Below are 21,782 nucleotides of genomic sequence, written 5' to 3'. Positions count from 1 at the left end.
ATTTTTTTTGTTAGAGTTAAGAAGCGTTGATTATTCATCATTAGATAGAGACATTTTGCAGGAATGCACCGCATTAATGTAAATGAAACCACCAAGGAGATTTTTTTTTTTAATTTCAAGTTCACTGCATCCAGCCATAACAATCCATGGAAAATTCTTACTTAGAATAGCTCTCTTCAGTCTGACACTCCATTTATGGGTAGAGGGTTTCAGACGAGATTCAAACGTGGACAGAAATATGAAATCATGTATATATGTTTGCCATGTTTCATACAATGTACATTATCCAGCAGAAATAGCAATGTTTTATATGTCTTTGCTGTGGTCAGAATTAAGCCCGTTACCTCTGGGGCTGTTTGTACACTATTTCAACATGTCAAGAGTTTCTCAGGCATAGCTTTATGCCCAGTCAGAAACCATTGCTCACACCTTTCCCCTCACCCATGTCTTACTTTTGCGATCCTCTCCAGGATGCCTTTTCTCCTCCACCTGCTTTTTCTTTCTTTTCTTCACAGACATGTCTTCCTTATCCACCCTGAAGATTCATCCCTGAGACAGTTCTCAGGCCCTTCATTATGTTGGAAATCCCCAGCTTCATGTTCTGGCCTTTGCGCTGTGGAGCGTCAAATCCGATGTCCAAGCACCACAGCTACCCCTTTCAGCTGTGTGTGACTCTTTGCCGCCCCCTGGACCGAGCTCACCAGGCTCCTCTGTCCATGAGATTCTCCAGGCAAGAATACTGGAGTGGGTTGCCATGCCCTTCTCCAGGGGATCTTCCCGAGTCAGGGATCGAACCCAAGTCTCCCACATTGCAGGCGGATTCTTTACCGTCTGAGCCACCAGGGAAGCCAGCACAGAGAGGATGTAATAATAACGGAAATAAAGAAATAAAATGTAATATGCTTGATTCATCCTCGAACCATCCCCTGACACCTGCCGCAGGTCTGTGGAAAAATTATCTTTCATGAAACCCATCCCAGGTGCCGAAAAGGTTGGGGACCACTGCTGTAGAAGGCGGGCTGCCCGGGTGGCGCTCGTGGTTAAGAACCCGCCTGGCAATGCAGGAGACGTAAGAGACGCAGGTTCAATCCCTGGGTCCGGAAGATCCCCTGGAGGAGGAGGGCATGGTAACTCGGTCCAGTATTCTTGCCTGGAGAATCCCCATGGACAGAGGAGCCTGGAGGGCTACAGTCCATAGCATTGCAAAAGAGTCGGACACGACCAAAGGGACTTAGCCTGCACGCACACTGTAGAAGGCAGAATAAGAGGCCTACCCCTCAAAGATGCCTCCATTGTAGTTCCTGGAGTCTCTGAACTTGCGGCTTTCCGTGGCAACGTTGCAGATGCAATTAAGGCTCCCCATCTACTGACACAAAGTAGATTATTCAGACGGATCCAGTGTCATCCCAGGGGTCCTGACAGGTGGAGGAGGCAGGCAGGGAGGTAGTTTGAGAAGCTCTGGACCAGCCCAGGCTGGCTTTGAAGGTGGCAGAAGGGGCTGGGAGTCAAGGACTGTGGGCTCCTCCAGGATTCTTACCTGAGCTTCGGGAAGGTACTGGATTCTTGCAGACATCTTCTCGTTGGCCTAGTGAAACCTGTCTTGGACTTTTAGCCTTCAGAACTGTAAGATAATACATTTGGCTTGTGTGAAGCCACTGAGTTTGTGATGACTTCCTGCCACAGCCCTGGAGATGAGTGCGTAGGTGAGATTTCTGATGAACACAAGTTTACTGGAATACATTGCAGACTTCCGGCTGAATTCTCCGGGTGCCTGAACCAAAGGCACTCCAATGCCTTGTGTGCCTAATTAAGAAATACAATTCTCCTTTTCCTGTCCTCCGAATCCAGTCATTTATTCCAGATCTGAATCTGGTTCAGTTCCCTCTCGGCACTGCTTTACCTCAAGCCTTTGTCATTTCCCACGTGCATGAGGCTATTTTTGTAGTAACTGGTGTCACTGAATATGCTTTCTTCTAAAGTCGCTCAGTCGTGTCTGACTCTTTGCGGCCCCATGGACTGTACAGTCCACGGAATTCTCCAGGCCAGAATACTGGAGTGGGTAGCCTTTCCCTTCTCCAGGGGATCTTCCCAACCCAGGGATCTAACCCAGGTCTCCCACACTGTGGGTGGATTCTTTACCAGCTGAGCCAGCAGAGAAGCCCAAGAATACTGGAGTGAGGTAGCCTATCCCTTCTCCAGGGAAACTGCCTGACCCAGGAATTGAACTGCGGTCTCCTGCATTGCAGGCAGATTCGTTACCAACTGAGCTATCAGGGAAGCCCAATATATACTTTGGACCTCCCTTTGAAAGAAAGTGAAAGTGAAACTGAAGTCGCTCAGTCATGTCCGACTCTTCATGACCCTGTAGACTGTAGCCCACCAGGCTCCTCTGTCCATGGGATTTTCCAGGCAAGAGTACTGGAGTGGGTTGCCATTTTCTTCTCCAAGAGGATCTTCCCGACCGAGGGATCGAACCTGAGTCTCCCGCATAGTAGGCGGACACTTTACCGTCTGAGCCACCAGGGAAGCCTATGGAACTCCCTTTGGACCTCCCTAAATCCATGTTCCAGAGAAGGCAATGGCACCCCACGCCAGTACTCTTGCCTGGAAAATCCCATGGACAGAGGAGCCTGGTAGGCTGCGGTCCATAGGGTCGCGAAGAGTCAGACACGACTGAGCGACTTCCCTTTCACTTTTCACTTTCATGCATTGGAGAAGGAAATGGCAACCCACTCCAGTGTTCTTGCCTGGAGAATCCCAGGGACGGCGGAGCCTGGTGGGCTGCCGTCTATGGGGTCACACAGAGTCGGACATGACTGAAGTGACTTAGCAGCAGCAGCAAACCCATGTTCTACTTGTGAGCAGTCGGTGGTGGCTTAGTTGCTCAGTTGTGTCTGACTCTGTGATCTTGTGGATTATAAGTCCGCTAGGCTCCTCTGTCCATGGGATTCTCCAGGCCAGAATACTGGAGTGGGGTGCCATTTCCTTCTCCAGAGGATCTTCCCCACTCAGGGACTGAACATGCGTCTTCTGTATTGGAGGCAGATTCTTTGCCACTGAATCAACCTTTGTTTCTTCATTATCTTTTTTAGAACTTAGAATACATTTTATTATTAATTTCAATAGTATTTTGCATTAAAATAAATGAAAGTCAGTAATATTCTAAAAATCTTTTAGACTGACTTCATCAAAAATCTTTGGTTTTCTATTTGATCCTGGAAAATGTTGTGAGGCAGTTCTGTTTTTTAGTGTTTTTTTAGTGCTGTGATTATTTCCAGATTAGTGCTTTTTGTAACAATAAACCACTGTGTTTCAACTGCTGGCATACTTTTATCCCAGAATCGGGAATTATGGATTTTAAAATAGTATCCAGGTATTTAGGGGTTCCCAGGTGGCTCAGTGGTAAAGAATCTGCCTGCCAATGCAGGAAGCATGGGTTCAGTCCCTGTGTTGGGAAGATCCCCGGGAGGAGGAAATGGCACCCTACTCCAGTATTCTTGCCTGGGACATCTCACGGACAGAGGAGCCTGGCAGGCTACAGTCCATGGGGTCACAAAAGAGTTGGGCATGAGTGAGTGACCGAGCACGCATGTACTGATCCATGTGTTTATCTACAAAAAGAACTCCGTAAAATTGTTTGCCAGAACTGTAACTGTTTTCATGACCCGAATTTATAAATCTTGGAAGAACTAAATGCTTGAAATAAAATACACACAAGTCAAGTATTGGCCCATTAAAATATTTTTTTAAATAAAATATTTATTCCTGCAAAGGATAAGTGAACCATAATTTACTATTGGTTATATACTGCTTTTTTCCTTAGAGTTGTCACAATAGATAGGTGGGATCATTATATATTATAAACATAAAATATATATACATGCAGCCATAATTCACAGAAGTGTAAGTTCATACAGATTTTATAGATACTAAATTACACATTTATACACATAAAATCTAATTTGGAAACAGTATGCTCTGGCCAAAACAGCTTTGCTTACTTTAGTTTTCAATATTCCTGTCACTAGTATGGATTTTATTTAAAACCTACTGGAAAGACTGAAGCTGAATCTCCAATACATTGGCCACCTTATGTGAAGAACCAACTCATTTGAAAAGACCCTGATGCTGGGAAAAGTTGAAGGCGGGAGGAAAAGGGCACAACAGAGGATGAGATGGCTGGATGGCATCACCGACTCGATGGACATGAGTTTGGGTAAACTTCGGGACTTGGTGATGGACAGGGAGGCCTGGCGTGCTGCAGTCCATGGGTCACAGAGTCAGACACGACTGAGGGACTAAACTGGGTTGACTGAAAGCATTTAATTTGCAGATGAATATTTATTTAACAGAGCCAAATTAATACTAATCCAAAATAGCCATCTTTCTTTTAGAACAGGCTGTAAACCTTTCAACTTCAGACTTAGAAGCAACAAACAAATAAAAGGGCAGGAGGGGAGAGGGGAGAAAACCTTTTGTTTTTAAAAAAAATTATTTATTTTAATTGGAGGCTAATTACAATATTGTACCTTTCAACTTCTAGAGGTACAGGAAGGGATCATGAAAAACACTTCAGATATGGCCTGTTTATTAGCTTGAAAAACTTCTTTCTGCTTCTCTGGGAACAAAAACATCCACTTTGCAAAGATAACAGCTTCACAGTCTTGCGACCAGGGGGAGAAACACCCCACCCTCCCTCTCCAGTTTTATGAAGCTTTTGTTAATAGCTGGTCTTAGGACCCTCACCCCATTCTCACGTTTGACAGTTTCTAATTCAAAGATGATGGTAGTTTTAATTTTACTATCTATTTATTTATTTCTAATGGGAGGATCATCGCGTTACGACATTGTGCTGGTTCCTGCCATACGTTGACATGAATCAGCCACAGGTGTATGTACGTCTGCTGTCGTGAAGCTCCTTTCCACCTCCCAGCCCACGTCCCTGTAGGTTGTCACAGAGTTGCCTGCGTCATCCGTCAAACTTCCACTAGCTGTCTTACCCTGGTGGCTCAGATGATAAACAATGTGGGAGACCCGGATTCAGTTGCTGGGTCAGGAAGATCCCCTGGAGAAGGGAGCGGCTACCTAATCCAGTATTCTTGCCTGGACAATCCCATGGACAGGGGAGCCTGGTGGGCTACAGTCCACGGGGTCGCAAAGAGTCGGACCAAAGAGTCGGACATGAGTGAGCAGCTGAGCACACATCTATTTTACATATGGTAATGTGTCTGTTGCAATGCGCCTCTTTCCCTTTGTTCCAACCTTTCCTCCCCGCTCTGTGTCCACAATGGCCTGTTCTGGAGGAAATCCTTCTCTTGGCTTTCAAGCAGCCAATCAGCGCACCCGTAGATCTCACTTTGATCGTTGCTGCTACTGGTACTGCTAAGTCACTTCAGTCGTGTCCGACTCTGTGTGACCCCACGGTTGGCAGCGCACCAGGCTCCCCCGTCCCTGGGATTCTCCAGGCAAGAACACTGAAGTGGGTTGCCATTTCCTTCTCCAGTGCGTGAAAGTGAAAAGTGAAAGTGAACTGGCTCAGTCGTGTCCGACCCTCAGCGACCCCATAGACTACAGCCTACCAGGCTCCTCCGTCCATGGGATTTTCCAGGCAGGAGTACTGGCGTGGGGTGCCATTGCCTTCTTCCACTTTGATCGTTACTGTAGAGAAAAGGAGTCCTAGATTTGATTGTTCAGGCTGCGTGTCTCTCGTACACACACCCTCCTAGTGTCTTTTCAGGTGGATAGTGAAAGTGAAGTCACTCAGTCGTGCCCGACTCTTTGCTGCCCCGTGGACTGTAGCCTTCCAGGCTCCTCTGTTCATGGGATTTCCCAGGCAAGAATACTGGCATGGGTTGCCATTTCTTCCTCCAGGGCATCTTCATGACCCAGGGATTGATAAATGTAACATGCTTGAATCATCCCAAACCCATCTGCACACCCTGGTCCGTGGAAGAACTGTCTTCCACGAAACTGGTGTCTGGTGCCCAGAACGTTGGAAACCACTGCCCTTGATGACCTCCCAATGCCTTAGAACAGGAGTGACCGCCCTTGGTTATGAGTGTGTCTCAGGATGAAAACTGTCTGTCACGCCTAGTTCTCATGAATGAGGGAGTTTTGTGTGAGAACGGATGTTCCTTTTGGTCTGGTCCTGAGAGCAGCGATGAGCAGCTCTGAATATGTGTCTGATTCACTGGTCTTCCCTCCTCACACCCCAGTGTCAATATTCTTGTTGTTATTCAGTCGCTAAGTCGTGTTAGACTCTCTGTGACCCCTTGGACTGCAGCATGCCAGGCTCCTCTGTCCTGAACTATCTCCCAGAGTTTGCTCAAATCCAAGCCCACTGAGTCGGTGATGCCATCTAACCATCTCATCCTCTGTCGTCCCCTTCTCCTCCCGCCCTCAATCTTTCCCAGCATCAGGGTCTTTCCAGTGAGTCACCTCTTCACATCAGGTGGCCAAAGGATTGGAGCTCCAGTTTCAGCATCAGTCCTTCCAATGAATAGTCAGGGTTGATTTTCTTTAGGATGGACTGGTTTAATGTCCTTACTGTCCAAGGGACTCTCAAGAGTCTTCTCCCACACCACAATTTGCATGCATCAATTGTTTGGCGGTCAGTTTTCTTTTTCTTTTATTTTTTTTTAACAGTATCAATGAAAAGGCACACACACACAAAAAAAATCAATATAAGTAGCGTCTTTTTTCGTGTCTAGGCTGATTTGGGATTGAGTTTGCATGTCCTGCGAATCCGTTACTATCATGAAGAATAATCCTTTGGGCCAAATATGCACCAAATTCTGGAAAGCTGAGATTTTCTTGTTGTGACTTTGCTGGTATGTCAAAGACACAAATTAATATAATTAGAAAGTGAAAGTGAAAGTTGCTCAGTCGTGTCCGACTCCCGCAACCCCGTGGACTATACATTCCATGGAATTCTCCTGGCCAGAATACTGGAGTGGGTAGCCTTTCCCTTCTCCAGGGGATCTTCCCCACCCAGGGATTGAACGCAGGTCTCCCACATTACAGGCAGATTCTTTACCAGCTGAGCCACAAGGGAAGCCCAAGACATCCTTATGTACACAGGGTTCATGTCTCAAGTCATTGGAGGTCCGATTGGACAAATCTCAACTATTATCATAGTCAGCAAACATTTAAAAATAAGTCTGCCCTTTCTGTGGCCTTGGTTTTCTTTGAGAACATTATCATGGTTTAATTCAAGTATGAGTAACTAATGAGATAGAACCTGCAGGGTTGTTTTTTTTTTTTTTTTCCCTCCAAACTCCAGAAGATTTGCCAGAAGTTAATCTTCTCAAGAGGAAATCAAGAATGGCTCCCTGCAGGTAATTCAGTGTGTGGAGCAGAAGTGAAAAGATGAGTTGAAATGAAGCACAAAATAAGAAACCGTGGATTCCTGAAAACCAAGCCTCAGGTGAGACCCTCAGGACACCCTGTGTCCCCGGGCTTGCTAGCGTTCTCTGCTTAATTTATTTCTGGGGTCTAGTTTTGTAGCAGCAGCCCACCAGACTCTGCATGAATTCTGCCTCTGAAGTCTGATTACCAAGATGTGAAAAATGATGGAAGTCACTGAAATGATCAGATAGCATCTGTCAGGATAACTTTTTGGCAAGGTTCCCAGCTTTTCATTACTTAAGAGAAGGAATTGTTAATCATGACTGAGGTGTAACACCATCATGTACGTCTGAGAATATCCCATGATTAATTTTTTTGGCCTTTACAGCTATTTCTCTTCCCTTTGACATACAACTTTACAGTGGGGAAAAATACTTTTTTTTTAACCTACCAAGGACTTATTAGCCAGTAAGTTTCCTTTATGGTTGATTCTGTATCATGTAAGGATACAGTTCATTAAGGGAGTAAATAAAAAGAAAAAAAACTTGGCAAAATGATGCAGGTTTTTTGTTTTTTTTTTTTAATGTGGACCATTTTAAAGTCTTTATTGAGTTTGTAACAATGTTGTTTCTGGCTTCTGGTTTGCTTTTTGTTACAGTATTGTTTCTGTTTTCTGGTTTGGTTTTTGGCTAAGAGGCATCTGGGATCTTAACTCCCAGATCAGGGATTGAACGCACACCCTCTCCATGGGAAGGCGAAGTGTTAACCAGTGGACAACCAGGGAAGTCCCTCAGAATAGTGTACAGCGTATACCTGAGGGATGGCTTTCCAGGCAGGGCTACTGGTGAAGAATTCACCTGCCAATGCAGGAGACTCGAGAGATGTAGGTTCAATCCCTGGAAGTTCCCTGCAGGAGGGCACAGCAACCCACTCCAGTACTCTTGCCTGGAGAATCCTGTAGACAGAGGAGCCTGGTGGGCTACAGTCCATGGGGTCTGAAAGAGTCGGACACGACTGAGCCCATACCTGAAGGATAGGATGGAATGAAAGTTTGGGGCTGACAGTAGGTGGTTTCAGCTTTCAGAATATCATCAACACGTGGGAGTCTTCCGACACCAACTCAGGTTACGCTTTCGCAGTCTCCTTACGAAATGCCAGAGCTCCGTCATCCTCGTCTTCTGTCCTGTTTACCACTGGCAGATGAAACACACAACAGCTGGTGAAACCTGAACTTCAGCGAAACAGGTTTTTATCTGAGCGTGAGGTATACATATGCTAAACAATTTACTCCTATTTATCCGAATCTTGAATTTAAATGTGACAGCTTCTTTTTTTTTTTGGTAACAGACAACCCCTGAAGCGCAGTGCCTATTTCCATGTGCGTGAAATTATTCGGTCAATAAAAACAAAGTTGATTTGCCAGCCTAGCATGGCGGCTGCTTCATATGAAGGAATGTAGAGCACCCAGTCCTTTCTCTTGGAGAGGAGGCCAACTCACTGCGGGAAATGGAGCATACTGTCATTCATCCTTTTCTAAAAAATTTTTTATTTAATTCATTTCTGTGTGGCTGTGCTGAGCCTTCCTTGTTGCATGTGGGCTTTCCCTAGTTGCAGAGAGCAGGGGCTCCTCTCTCCTTGAGATGTGTAGGCTTTATATGCAATGATTTCCCTTCTCGTGGAGCACCAGCTCCAGGGTGCACAGGCTTCAGTACTTATGGCAGCATGTGGGATCCTAGTTCCCGGAGCTGGGACTGAACCTGTATCCCCTGCATTGTAAGATGGAGTCCTAATCACTGGACCTCCAGAGAAGTGCCCAGTTTCACTTTTTTTGACCTCAGTTCAGTCCAGTGGCTCAGTTGTGTCCACCTCTTTGTGACCCCGTGAATTGCAGCACCCCAGGCCTCCCTGTCCATCATCAACTCCCAGAGTTTACTCAGACTCATGTCCATTGAGTTGGTGATACCATCCAACCATCTCATCCTCTACTGTCCCCTTCTCCTCCCGCCTTCAGTCTTTCCCAGCATCAGAGTCTTTTCCAATGAGTCAGTTCTTCGCATCAGGTGGCCAAAGGATTGGAGTTTCAGCTTCAGCATCAGTCCTTCGAATGAATATTCAGGACTGATTTCCTTTAGGATAGACTGGTTTGATCTCCTTGCAGTCCAAGGGGGCAGGGGGTAGTTAGGTAATTAAAGCAAACATTTATATGTGAGGTATGTAAGTTAGTCATCAGAAGAACACCAACTCTTTTGAAAAAGCCCTTGAAAAAGGACGGAAGCAATTTTGCACCTGTAGCAGCTTTGAGAAGTAAAATTGAGCCAAACAGGTTAAGGATGTTGAAGGGCGTACACATTTGGTACACAGACAGGACATAGTCGGTCCATTTCCAGGAAGTATGCCCTGTATAGTTGGTCATCTCCCTTCTTGCTGGACACAGTTTCCTGGTCTCTAAATCATCCCGTGCCCCTTGTGTGGGTGGGTCAGTTAATCCTCTGTGTTGAGCTCAGTCCCCTTCTAGCTGTAAGGACCGTTGTGGTACGAGCGTCAGGCCCCCATCTGCTAGTCTAACCCTGGTTTGCCACAAACGAAGTAATAACCAGGTTCCATTTCACCCCTCTCTTGTGACATGCCCCCTCTCCTGCCCTCTTCTGGTTCGGTGACCAGATGCATGCTCTGTGACCTCACTGTCCTTCCTGGATCCCTGGTGGCTCAGATGGTAAAGAATCTGCCTGCAGTGCAGGAGGCCTGGGTGGGGAAGATGCCCTGGAGAAGGGAATGGCAGGCCACTGCGGGATTCTCGCCTGGAGAATCCCATGGACAGAGGACCCTGGCGGGCTACAGTCCGTGGGGTCTCAGAGAGTCGGACACGACTGAATGAGCCTGGGACCGCACATGGGTGCAGTTGCACACTCTCCGTCTCCCTGTTCGGCTTATCACACTTAGCGTCACTGTCCCTCTGGAGACTGCTGAGTGTGCGTGTGAGAAGGTCTGTGGCCTGGGAGACGCGTTCACCTGGCCCCTCTGCCCACCTTCTGCTAGACACTCACAGCCAGACGTGATTGCCGGAGACAGAGGACCGCATCGCAGCACACAGAGATGCTTCTTATGCGCCACTGTGACTTTGTGGGGAGACAGTGGGGGACCAGCATTGCCTGCTGTTTTATTACCTTAATTTAGCCCAAGAGACTTGGCTCCCAGCCGGGCTGGGCTGTCCCGAGGCCCGATTGCACGCCCTGAGGTGCATTGTTCAGCCACGGCCGGGGTTGGCACCTGACTGTTGGTTGTTGGCAGATCGTCTCCTTGCCTGGAGAATCCCAGAGACAGAGGAGCCGGGTGGGCTGCAGTCCATGCGGCCACAAAGAGTGGGACACGACTGAAGCGACTTAGCAGCAGCAGCCAGCAGTGTATTGCTAAAGGGGTTGGAGAGCTGACAGAGGGCAGTGACTGCATCCAGAGGGCGTCCTTTCTGGCTGGCTCCAGACTCGTGTGTTTGCTGACCCTTGACCACAGACGATTGTGGAGATGGACACGCGGCAGTGATGGCTTCTGTTTTCTAGAAGCAGGGATTCCCCCGACCACAGACACATGCTTTCCTCCATGGACCACAAGAAGGCTTATCTCAGTGGTACTTCTGACGTGATGGCAAGGAGAACTGGAACCATCTGGGGCCCTCTCCACTGATAACAGTGACCAGAGCCAATAGAATCCAGGTAGAAATTAAGATGTGAAAGTAAGATGTTAGTCGCTCTGTCAAGTCTGATTCTTCTCGACCCCATGGACAGCAGCCCGCCAGGCTCCTTCGTCCATGGGATTCTCCAGACGGGAATACTGGAGCGGGTTGCTATTTCCTCCTCCAGGGCATCTTCCCGCGGCTCCTGAATTAGCAGGCAGGTTCTTTACCTGTGAGCTACCTGGGAAGCCTAATTGAAACCAAATCCATGGAATGAGAAAGAATTAGTTTCACAGTCTTGTCTGACTGTGCGACTGACTGTATGACTCCATGGACTTTAGCCTACCAGGCTCCTCTCCAGGCAAGAATACTTGGGTGGGTTGCCATTTCCTTCTCCAGTGGATCTTCCCACATCTCCTAAATTAGCAGGTGGGTTCTTTACTGGTAAGCTACCTGGGAAACCTAATTGAAACCAAATCCTTGGAATGGGAAAGAATTAGTTTCTCGGTCTTACCTGACCCTGTGACTACATGGACTGTAGCCCACCAGGCTCCTCTGTCCATGGGTTCTCCAGGCAAGGATACTGGACTCGGTTGCCATTCCTGTCTCCAGGAGATCTTCCCGACACAGGGATCAAACTCAGGTCTCATGCGTTGTAGGCAGGATCTTTACCATCTGAGCCGCTAGGAAGGCTCATAGAAATTAAGATACCTCCGTATGAATGTTTCCACTTTATGGACTGATCAGCATCCTTCCTGACTGTCACTGTGACGGTAAAAGCTGAGTAGCTGTAACAAACAGACAGGATACGTCACTAGATCAAAAAGGACAGATGCGCACTTCTCTTCCACCTGGAGCGTGCAGGCAGACCCAGCTCCCACTGGGCATTCGAGGTCCCAGGAGAGCAGGAGCCCCTTCCCATCGTCACATGGCTCCCAGTGCCAGCTCTAGGTGCCGCACATTTCAGCCAGCCACAAGCGAAGGGGAGAGAGGCCCGCTGAAGCACTCGTGAGGACCCAGACGTTTTATGTGAGAGTTCTGTTCACACGCCACTTCCGAGGCCCAGCTACAGACTGCGTCTGTGCTTGGAGAGCAGGAATAAGTGTGCTGTGCCCATTAGCACAGAACAGCAACAGATCACAGGGGGAAGGTTAGGGACACATGCAGAAATCAGCCGAAGTCCAGTCTAAAAGACGTGGGTGCATACTTCCCTGTTGGTGCAAGCAGCAACGAATCCGCCTGCGATGGAAGAGACAAAGGAGACCCGGTTCCATCCCTGGATGGCGAAGACCCCCTGGAGGAGGAAATGGCACCCCACTCCAGTCTTCTTGTCTGGGAAATCCGATGGACAGTGGGGCCTGGCGGGCTACAGTCCATGGGGGTCACAAAGAGTCTGACATGACTAGCATGCGTGCACACAGATACACGCAGCTTGCTCTATATCCACAGAGAGCAGCTTCCTGGACTCCATTCTCAGGGGAGTCCCAAGAAAAGAACCCCTACGTCCCGTGCGGTGAAAGAGCATCCAGCTCAAAGTATGGTCTAGAGAGAGGTGTAGTTTTCTTCTTCTTCTTCTTTCTTCTTCTTCTTCAGGTGACTCCCCATCACCCTCTTTTTTTGATTTAAAGAGAGTAAAACCAGGGACTTTCCTGGTTGGCTAAAACTCTTGAGCTCCCAGAGCAGGAAACCCCGGTTCCATCCTTAGTTGGGAAACTGGATCCCACATGCTATAGAAGCAAGAGTTCACCTGCTGTAGAGATTGACTATCCTGTGTGCCACAGCTAAGATCTGGCATAGGCAAATAAAAATAAATATTAAAAAAAAAGTTGCCTGCCCTCTTGCATATAAAGTGTCAGTGTGGTAACAGTGTGCGTGTGATTATCTTTGATCAGAAAATGAGAGAATAAGAAGCAAGTATAACAGATGGCAACTGTGACATCGCGGCGGACAGCAGTCTATCTGGTTCTGGCTTTGTTGCTTGGGTCTCGGGGGCGTATCCTTGCTCCCTAACTCTTTTTGGCCACGTGTTAAGTTGAACATTGGGCAACACGCCGTGCCTGGCTTATCCTGGAGACCTTTAGAAACCCCCTCTTTTTTTCATATCTGTACGGGAGCTTCTGAAGGAGCTTCTGAGCTTATCCTGGAGACCTTTAGAAACCTCCTCTTTTTTTCATATCTGTACGGGAGCTTCTGGTCCTTTCCAGGCCAGGCTTGTCGTTTCCCTGAGAACATAAATTCCTGAGATATGTTGTAGGTTTCCGTTTTAGTTGCTACCCAGGAGGTTCCTGTGTCTGTTCCCTTTTTCCCAGAGTTCTTTTCTGGAAAATGGTCTCCATAGGAAACGGACCTGTGGACACAGGGCGGGTGAGGGGAGGGGGGGGTGAATCAAGACAATGGCATTGATATATGTGGACGACAATGGGTAAAGCAGACCGGGAGCTCAGCTTGGTGCCCAGTGATGGCTGGGATGGGATGGGGAGGCAAGCTCCAGACGGAGGGGGTCTGTATCTACGTATGGCTGATTCAGGCTGTGTGTAGCAGAGACCAGCACAGCATTATGACGCAATTATATTTCAGTTTAAAATAAATTTTTAAAAGCTTTATTTTATATATGTAAGGAAAAGGTCTCGAATCTGCCTTACATATTTGACTTCTTAGTTGAACCCCAAGTCTTTCTCTCTTGTCTTAACTCTTTCTACCATGAGGTCATCTGATACATTAGATGACACTGTGAATCACACCATCATCTTAGGGCTTGATTTTTTTTTTTTTTTTTTTTGCCTGATATGACTAAATCTGGCATTTGAGAAAGCGTTTGCTCAACATTTGAAACTTCTGTGATGGATGGAAACAGTTTTCTTTTTCTTAATGTTCTGAATTGCTCACCTCCCCGTTTGCCTTACATCTGGCACCCCACTCCAGTACTCTTGCCTGGAAAATCCCATGGATGGAGGAGCCTGATAGGCTGCAGTCCATGGGGTCGCTAAGGATCAGACATGACGAACAACTTCACTTTCCCTTTTCACTTTCATGCACTGGAGAAGGAAATGGCAACTCACTCCAGTGTTCTTGCCTGGAGAATCCCAGGGACGGGGGAGCCTGGTGCGCTGCCGTCTCTGGGGTCTCACAGAGTCGGACACGACTGAAGTGACTTAGCAGCTGCTTGTACTGCAGATTAGCCAATTATTGCCTCTGTTAATTTCCTTTTTTTTCTTTTTTTGTAATGCATTAGTAAAAGCAATAAAGGATGGCAAACAAAAGAACTTTCTGGCTTTTTCCATTCATGCCATGCAAAAATCACATACTGCACCTTTTTAAATTTATCATCTGTTACACATTTACCAAATATTTTAAAGGTTTGTTCAAGGTCATCAGCTTTCTCTTCTAAAACGTGAGTTTCCTTGCTACCGAAACAATAACCCAGTGCCATTTTGTGGGAATAATTTTTGTCCTTCGGTGCTGTGCTTGATATACCAGTTTCCACGTGGGATAGTTTTATCAGCTTGTCTTAGCATCGCATGCTCAGTAGACACTGTGGAATCTAAGCATTTTAGAGAAAGTTCCCAGGTGCTTCAGTTGGTGAAGAATCTGCCTGCCAACTGCAGGAGATGGTGGAGACTTGGGTTCAATCCCTGGGTAGGGAAAACCCCCTGGAATAGTAGGCAATGGTAATCTGCTCCAGAATTCTTGCCTGGAGAATCCCATGGACAAAGGAGCCTGGCGGGATGCCGTCCAGGGGGTTGCAAAGAGTCAGGCACAACTGAGCAACTGAGCTTACAAAAATGACGATGCTGGAATAGTTGCTGAGGAAAATTGGGAAACTCTTGCCAGTCCCATCAAATGCGATTGACCTTTAGCAAGTAACTGAATCCATTTATATTTGAACCATCCTGCTGAGGCTGCTTTCTCTTGAAACAAGCCAGTACTTCTGGCCAAAGTATCAGAGGCCACTAGTAAATCACAAATGGAATGCAGGGTCCAAGAGGTAGTTCCAAATGGTCAGCATCAGTGCTACCCAAATTGTAGGAGTCATGCAAAGTTGGCCAGACAGTCACCATCTTGATTTGATGAGTATTTTAGTTGGTGTGTCAAGGCATGGGGACCACTTTTTTGGTGTCGAGGAAAGTATGTATACAAGATTCTACACATCAGCAGAGGCTATGGTTTTAGAGTCTGGGAGTGTCTGTTTACAAATTCCCTGTTCCCATGTACTGAGATTCTGGGATTACTTGGGGAAAAGTGGATAATTCCTCTATACATGACTGTGGGAAGACCCACCCTTTGTGAATGTCACTTCTGTGAAATCTTTCCTGTTGAGATTCCATGGAAGATTTTTCACTTCTGGCTGTTGACAGAGAAAGTAATAGCGGGTAAATGGTTTGCAATGTGAATTTAAACTAATTCTCAAGATGACTCACAAAAGGAATTTATCATCATTATATTACTTTGCGGTAACTGGCATTATCCAAAAAAAAAGGCACATATTTTCTAAATGAAAAATGCAACTCTTTACAGTTTTTCCAAAGGCAGTAATTTATTTATACTTTAAGAAAGGGTACTGCTTTTCTTCTTTTTTTTACTTGTAATATTGAGCTCATTTTTTTTTCTTTCTCATGTTGAAAGTTCTTAAGAATTGACCGTAATATATTTTTTAAAATTTTATTTATTTATTATAGTTGGAGGTTAATTACTTTACAATATTGTGGTGGCTTTTTGCCATACGTTGATGTGAATCAGCCATGGGTGTACACGTGTCCCCCTGTCCCAAACCTCCCTCCCACCTCCTTCTCCATCCCATCCCTCTGGGTTGTCCCAGAGCACTGGCTTTGAGTGCCCTGTTTCACGCATTGAACTTGGACTGGCGATCTATTTCACATATGGTAATATACATGTTTCAATGCTATTCTCTCAAATCATCCCACCCTCGCCTTCTCCCACAGAGTCCAAAAGTCTGTTCTTTACATCTGTGTCTCTTTCGCTGTCTCGCATATAGGGTCATCGTTACCATCTTTCTAAATTCCATATATATGCGTTAGTATACTGAATTGGTGTTTTTCTTTCTGGCTTACTTCACTCTGTATAATAGGCTCCAGTTTCATCCACCTCATTAGAACTGATTCAAATGCATTCTTTCTAATGGGTGGGTCATATTCCATTGTGTATATACCACAGCTTTCTTATCCATTCGTCTGCTGATGGACATCTGGGTTGCTTCATGTCCTAGCTATTGTAAACAGTGCTGTGATGCACATTGGGGTACACGTGTCTCTTTCAATTCTGGTTTCCTCGGTGCGTATGCCCAGCAGTGGGATTGCTGGGTCGTATGGCAGCTCTATGTCCAGTTTTTTAAGGAATCTCCACACTGTTCTCCATAGTGGCTGTACTAGTTTGCATTCCCACCAACAGTGTAGGAGGGCTCCCTTTTCTCCACACCCTCTCCAGCATTTACTGTTTGTAGATTTTCTGATAGCAACCACTCTGACCAGCCTGAGATGGTACCTCATTGTGGTTTTGATTTGCATTTCTCTGATAATGAGTGATGTTGAGCATCTATTCGTGTGTTTGTTAACCATCTGTTTGTTAGCCATCTGGAGAAATGTCTGTTTAGTTCTTTGGCCCCTTTTTTCACTGGGTCGTTTATTTTTCTGGAATTGAGCTGCATGAGCTGCTTGTATATTTTGGAGATGAATTCTCTGTCAGTTGCTTCATTTGCTATTATTTTCTCCCATTCTGAAGGCTGTCTTTTCACCTTGCTTATAGTTTCCTTCGTTGTGTGACAGCTTTTAAGTTTAATTAAGTCCCATTTGTTTATTTTTGCTTTTATTTCCATGACTCTGTGAGGTGGGAAGAACTGACCGTAATATTTATTTCAAAGGTCGCTGTGGCAGCTGTCCAGGCTGTCTCACTGGTCTTCTTTCTTGGATGTTCCCAGTGGACTCTATGATGCGAATTTATGGGTTGGTTTGTTTCGGACACAGTGTTATAACAACAGGAACACAAGCTTATTTTTAAGTATGATTTTTGATTTGGGGATTTTCCATTCTCTGTTGACATTTAGAGATGGATGTTAATAACTTACATGTGTAAACAGAAAATATATATATATACGCACACACATATACATATATATATATATATCCATAAACCCAGGTCTCCTGCATTGCAGGGTGTTTCTTTACCAGCTGAGCCACCAGGGAAGCCATATATATACATACATGTACATACACATACATATACATATACATACATATACATATACATATGGCTTCCTTGGTGGCTCAAGGGAAGGGGCAGAAGGAGCAGAAGGGGACGACAGAGGATGAGACAGTTGGCTGGCATCACCGACTCGAGGGACGTGAGTTTGGGCAAACTGTGGGAGATGGTGCAGGACAGGGAAGGCCGGCGTGCTGCAGTCCACGGGGGGCAAAGAGACGGACAGGACTTGGCGACTGAAGAGGAAGGACACTGTAGAATAAGTGCAGGCAGAAAGGAGGTGCGGAAGGGAGGATGCCCTCCCTTTCTACCGTCTCTCTCTCTCTCTGCACTTCCACCAGGTTAGCACGAGATTCACGGTCTCTCTGCGCCCCACTGTCCTTTCCCACGGGGGAACGGGACCACGTACCCGTTGTGACTTCGGGACGAGGATCAGCGTAAATAGCTCTGCTTTTTCTCTGTCTGTGCTTCTCACCCAGCCGGCCCGGCGGGTGACACCACGTGTTCCGGTCTCAGCCTCTGTGGTCTCAGTCCCCATACGCTCATACATGGCTGGGGTGTGGCTGTAATTGCTTGCAACCGTCCTTCCTTAAGTGGGAAAATGGAATTCTCTGGGACTCGATTTTATTTTATTTATTTATTTTAAAAAATTAATTTGTTAATTTTAACTGGAGGCTAATGACTTTACAATATTGTAGTGGTTTTTGCCTGGAGAAGGTAATGGCAAGCCACTCCAGTACTCTTGCCTGGAAAATCCTATGGACGGAGGAGCCTGGTAGGCTGCAGTCCATGGGGTCACTAGGAGTCAGACATGACTGAGGGACTTCACTTTCACTTTTCACTTTCATGCATTGGAGAAGGAAATGGCAACCCGCACAGTGTTCTTGCCTGGAGAATCCCAGGGATGGGGGAGCCTGGTGGGGTGCCGTCTATGGGGTTGCACAGAGTTGGACATGACTGAAGTGACTTAGCAATAGCAGCAGCAGCAGTGGTTTTTGCCATACATTGACCTGGATCAGCCATCGGTGTACATGTGTCCCCCATCCTGACCCTCCCTCCCACCTCCCTCCCCAAGGGATTTGATTTTAGCCCATTGTTGATAAACATAAACATATCTTCTAATCTAGCTCTTCTCAGTAATAAAGGTGCAAGTTAGCTACCTACCAGGGAAGTTAGTTTCCCTGGTGGCTCAGATAGTAAAGAATCTACCTGCAATGCAAGAGACCTGGGTTTGATCTTTGAGTTGGGAAGATCCCCTGGAGAAGGGAATGGCAGCCCACTCCAGTATTCTTGCCAGGAGAATTCCACCGACCAGAGGAGGCTGGTGGGCTATAGTCCATGGGGTCGCAGAGAGTCAGACACAACTGAGCAACTAACACTTTTCACTTTTCAGCCATCCACCTGGCAAACGACTTTGCAGAAGAAAAGGTGAAATGATCTGAGAATACCAAAGTACTAAGCCCAGGGCCTTGGTTGGGAACCTTGAGAACTAGACATAGATTTAGAATTCGGGAATGACTCCAGTAGCAAGTTGACTGAAGCTTCAGGTAGGGCTTGGGCTCAAAGCTTCTGGCCTTGGCCTAACCAACTGGCTCTGCTCAAGTTGGAATTTTCCCTTCGGTGAGTCATTCCAGCTTGGGCCACATTGACAACAGACCCAAAAATGTTTTCAGGGGGATAGGTTATCTTAGGTCAAAAGCAGCCCCAGGAAGCATGCTGGCTGAGCATGCCTGTGTGGGGCTGAACAAAATGTGGGCCTGAAGGTACAGGGTGACGTGACTTGACCTTGAATCATAGAGGCCCTGGACGTATGAAGAGCCTCACGGCTACCGCACAGCTTGCATACAGACTCGTCAGGCATCACGAGAGAGGAAGGGACTTGTCTGAAGGAAAATGTGTTATTTTCATTGTCATATTTATGGTTGGTAGACATTATGGAGGCAGGAATTAACAATCATCTGCTTTTGGCTTTTTTATAGTCTGTGACAATGTATTAACAAGTATTATTTTTTATTTTTTAATATAAATACAAGTATTATTTTTAAATGTACTTACATGAACCTTGAAATTCACAAAGCCTGAAAAATATCAAAACAGTTGGAAGAAAAGTAGACACGTGTAAGGTAATTTCATTGCCAGAATTTCATGAATTCATGTCAAGATTTTATTTCTTTGTTAATATTTTTTGGCAGAGAGGCATGTGGGATCTTAGTTCCCTAACCAGGGATCGAACTGGCACCCCCTGTATTTGAAGCATGGAGTCTTAACCACTGGACCACCAGTGAAGTCCTCAGTTCAGTTCAGTCGCTCAGTCGTGTCCGGCTCTTTGCAACCCCGTGGACTGTAGCATGCCAGGCTTAGCTATCCATCACCAATTCCTGGAGCTTGCTCAGTGGGGTCCTGAGTGCCAAGATTTTAAGTTGTATCTAAGCTCCCTGCTTATAGGGGAGCATTAGAATGTGAAGTTGGAGATTTTAAAAAGCCATTGAAACTATGTTGACCCCCCTACCCTGCCGCCTCCACCCCCAGTGGCTTAGACAGTAAAGAATATGCCTGCAATGCAGGGTGGTTTGATCCCTGGATTGGGAAGATCCCCTGGAGAAGGGAATGGCAACCCACTCCAGTATTCTTGCCTGGAGAATCCCATGAACAGAGGAGCCTGGTGGGATAGGGCTGAGCGACTAACACTTCGTTCTGTGCTGAGGTTGCCTGCAGCCAATTCTGTTACATTTAAAGTTGTTCTTAAGCTCGGTCACCTGAGTAAAGTGTGGAAGCAGGTCTCTTGGACTCAAGCCTTCAGGTTATTAAGAATCTCTTAGCATCAAGTGGACTAGGTTGGCTTTGAATTGGAACATTGTTTAATGTCATCAAATGGCCCCAGGTGTCAGAACTCAGTGGGATTGTATTTAAATTCCTGAAGTGTGGAAGTGTTAGTCACTTAGTTGTGTTTGACTCTTTGTTGCTCCGCGGACTGTAGCCCACCAGGTTCCTCTGTCCTTGGCATTCTCCAGGCAGGAATATTGGAATGGGTTGCTATTTCCTACTCCAGGGGGTTTTCCCCACCCAAGGATTGAACTCACGTCTCTCTCTCGCGTCTCCTGCATTGGCAGGCAGAGTCTTTACAGAGCACTTGCCTCACCGGGGAAGCCCACAGAGACCGTAAGGGATGGCAGAAAAAGTGTGTATCTTCTGCACACGTCACAGACACAGACTGTCCTGTGAACTGTATTTGTTATCAGGGCCGGGATCCCCGTGAGCCACTCAAGTCCAAGGTCCAATCCGTCCTCACTGAATATCTCAACATTTTGTTCCTTGTGGGATTTTTTTCCCCCTCTTTAGATTAAAAAAAAAACTTTTAAAATTTATTGATTTTAATTGGAGGATGAAGAATTGATGCTTTTGAACTGTGGTGTTGGAGAAGATTCTTGAGAGTCCCTTGGACTGCAAGGAGATCCAACCAGTCCATGCTGGAGGAGACCAGTCCTGGGCGTTCTTTGGAAGGAATGATGCTAAAGCTGCAACTCCAATACTTTGGCCACCTCATTCGAAGAGTGACTCATTGGAAAAGACTCTGATGCTGGGAGGGATTGGGGGCAGGAGGAGAAGGGGACGACCGAGGATGAGATGGCTGGATGGCATCACGGACTCGATGGACGTGACTCTGAGTGAACTCTGGGAGTTGGTGATGGACAGGGAGGCCTGGCATGCTGCAGTTCATGGGGTCGAAAAGAGTGGGACATGACTGAGCGACTGAACTGAACTGAACTGAACTGAATTACAATCTTGTGATTTTTTTTTTTTTTTGCCATACATCAATTTGATTTCGATTTTTAAAAATAATGTATTAAAATATCATTGAAGCTGATTAGTTTTATTTGGCCATCCCTTCGATTGTGGGCCCAGAGTGCCTTGTTGCCCTTGTTTTAGGCACAAAGGCGGAGTTCCAGACTCGCCTCGCAGGAGGCCGCACCCGTGGTACCTGCAGGCCTCTGGGGCTGAGTGGTTTGCAGACCCCAGTGGTTCTGCTTTCAGAGGCCATGACCACAGCCACTGGGACCAAAGGCTGCACGGGGTGGACTCCGCTGAAGGCAGCCTTGGCTTGGCTCCAGAAACACAGGGCTCTGACAAATCAGAGAGTTGGGGAGGGTGTTGGCTGGGAAGGGTTAGCGTCCGGCTTGGCACTTCCGTTTCTTTTACAAGATTTTACAAGAGGCGGCTAGAGAAAAGACAAGGCCACTCTCCCAAGATTTGGAATGTGATGAGAAGATTTGAGGGGGTGGGGGATCGGGCAGTCTAGACCAGGAGTGGCGCTGTTTCATGCACCTCCCGTGTATGTGGGTGCCTCCGTCTCCCACAGCGTCAGCGCTGGCTCTGAACTGCATGTGGAAGGTGATCCCTCCTACCCAGGGGGCTGCTATGTGCGTGTTGCTCCCACGTGAGCTGATGGGTCCTGTGCGTTCCGGCAAGGCAGGCCCCAGACCCACTGGCTCCACCCCCCAGACCCACTGGCTCCACCTCCCAGACCCACTGGCTCCATCGCCCAGACCCACTGGCT

The 21,782-nt window shown here is 46.8% G+C and overlaps 1 protein-coding gene across 5 annotated transcripts in view; it reads left to right on the top strand.

Moving 5' to 3' along the window:
• The window catches only part of LOC108634329, a 279,731-nt gene that overhangs the window by 108,163 nt on the left and 149,786 nt on the right, over positions 1-21,782 (top strand). The window contains exon 3 of one of the 5 annotated variants that reach the window (XM_018043753.1): positions 7,283-7,426. The exons of the other annotated variants lie outside the window; for them this stretch is intronic. Within the exon in view, the coding sequence (XP_017899242.1) occupies positions 7,379-7,426 (48 nt within the window). The 5' untranslated portion in view covers positions 7,283-7,378. The remainder of the gene's footprint in view (positions 1-7,282; positions 7,427-21,782) is intronic. 5 annotated transcript variants of the gene reach the window in all.

Source organism: Capra hircus, assembly GCF_001704415.2.
Source record: "Capra hircus breed San Clemente chromosome X unlocalized genomic scaffold, ASM170441v1, whole genome shotgun sequence".
In the NCBI taxonomy this organism is placed as follows: Eukaryota; Metazoa; Chordata; class Mammalia; order Artiodactyla; family Bovidae; genus Capra; species Capra hircus.
This window is presented reverse-complemented; position numbering and strand designations above follow the sequence as displayed.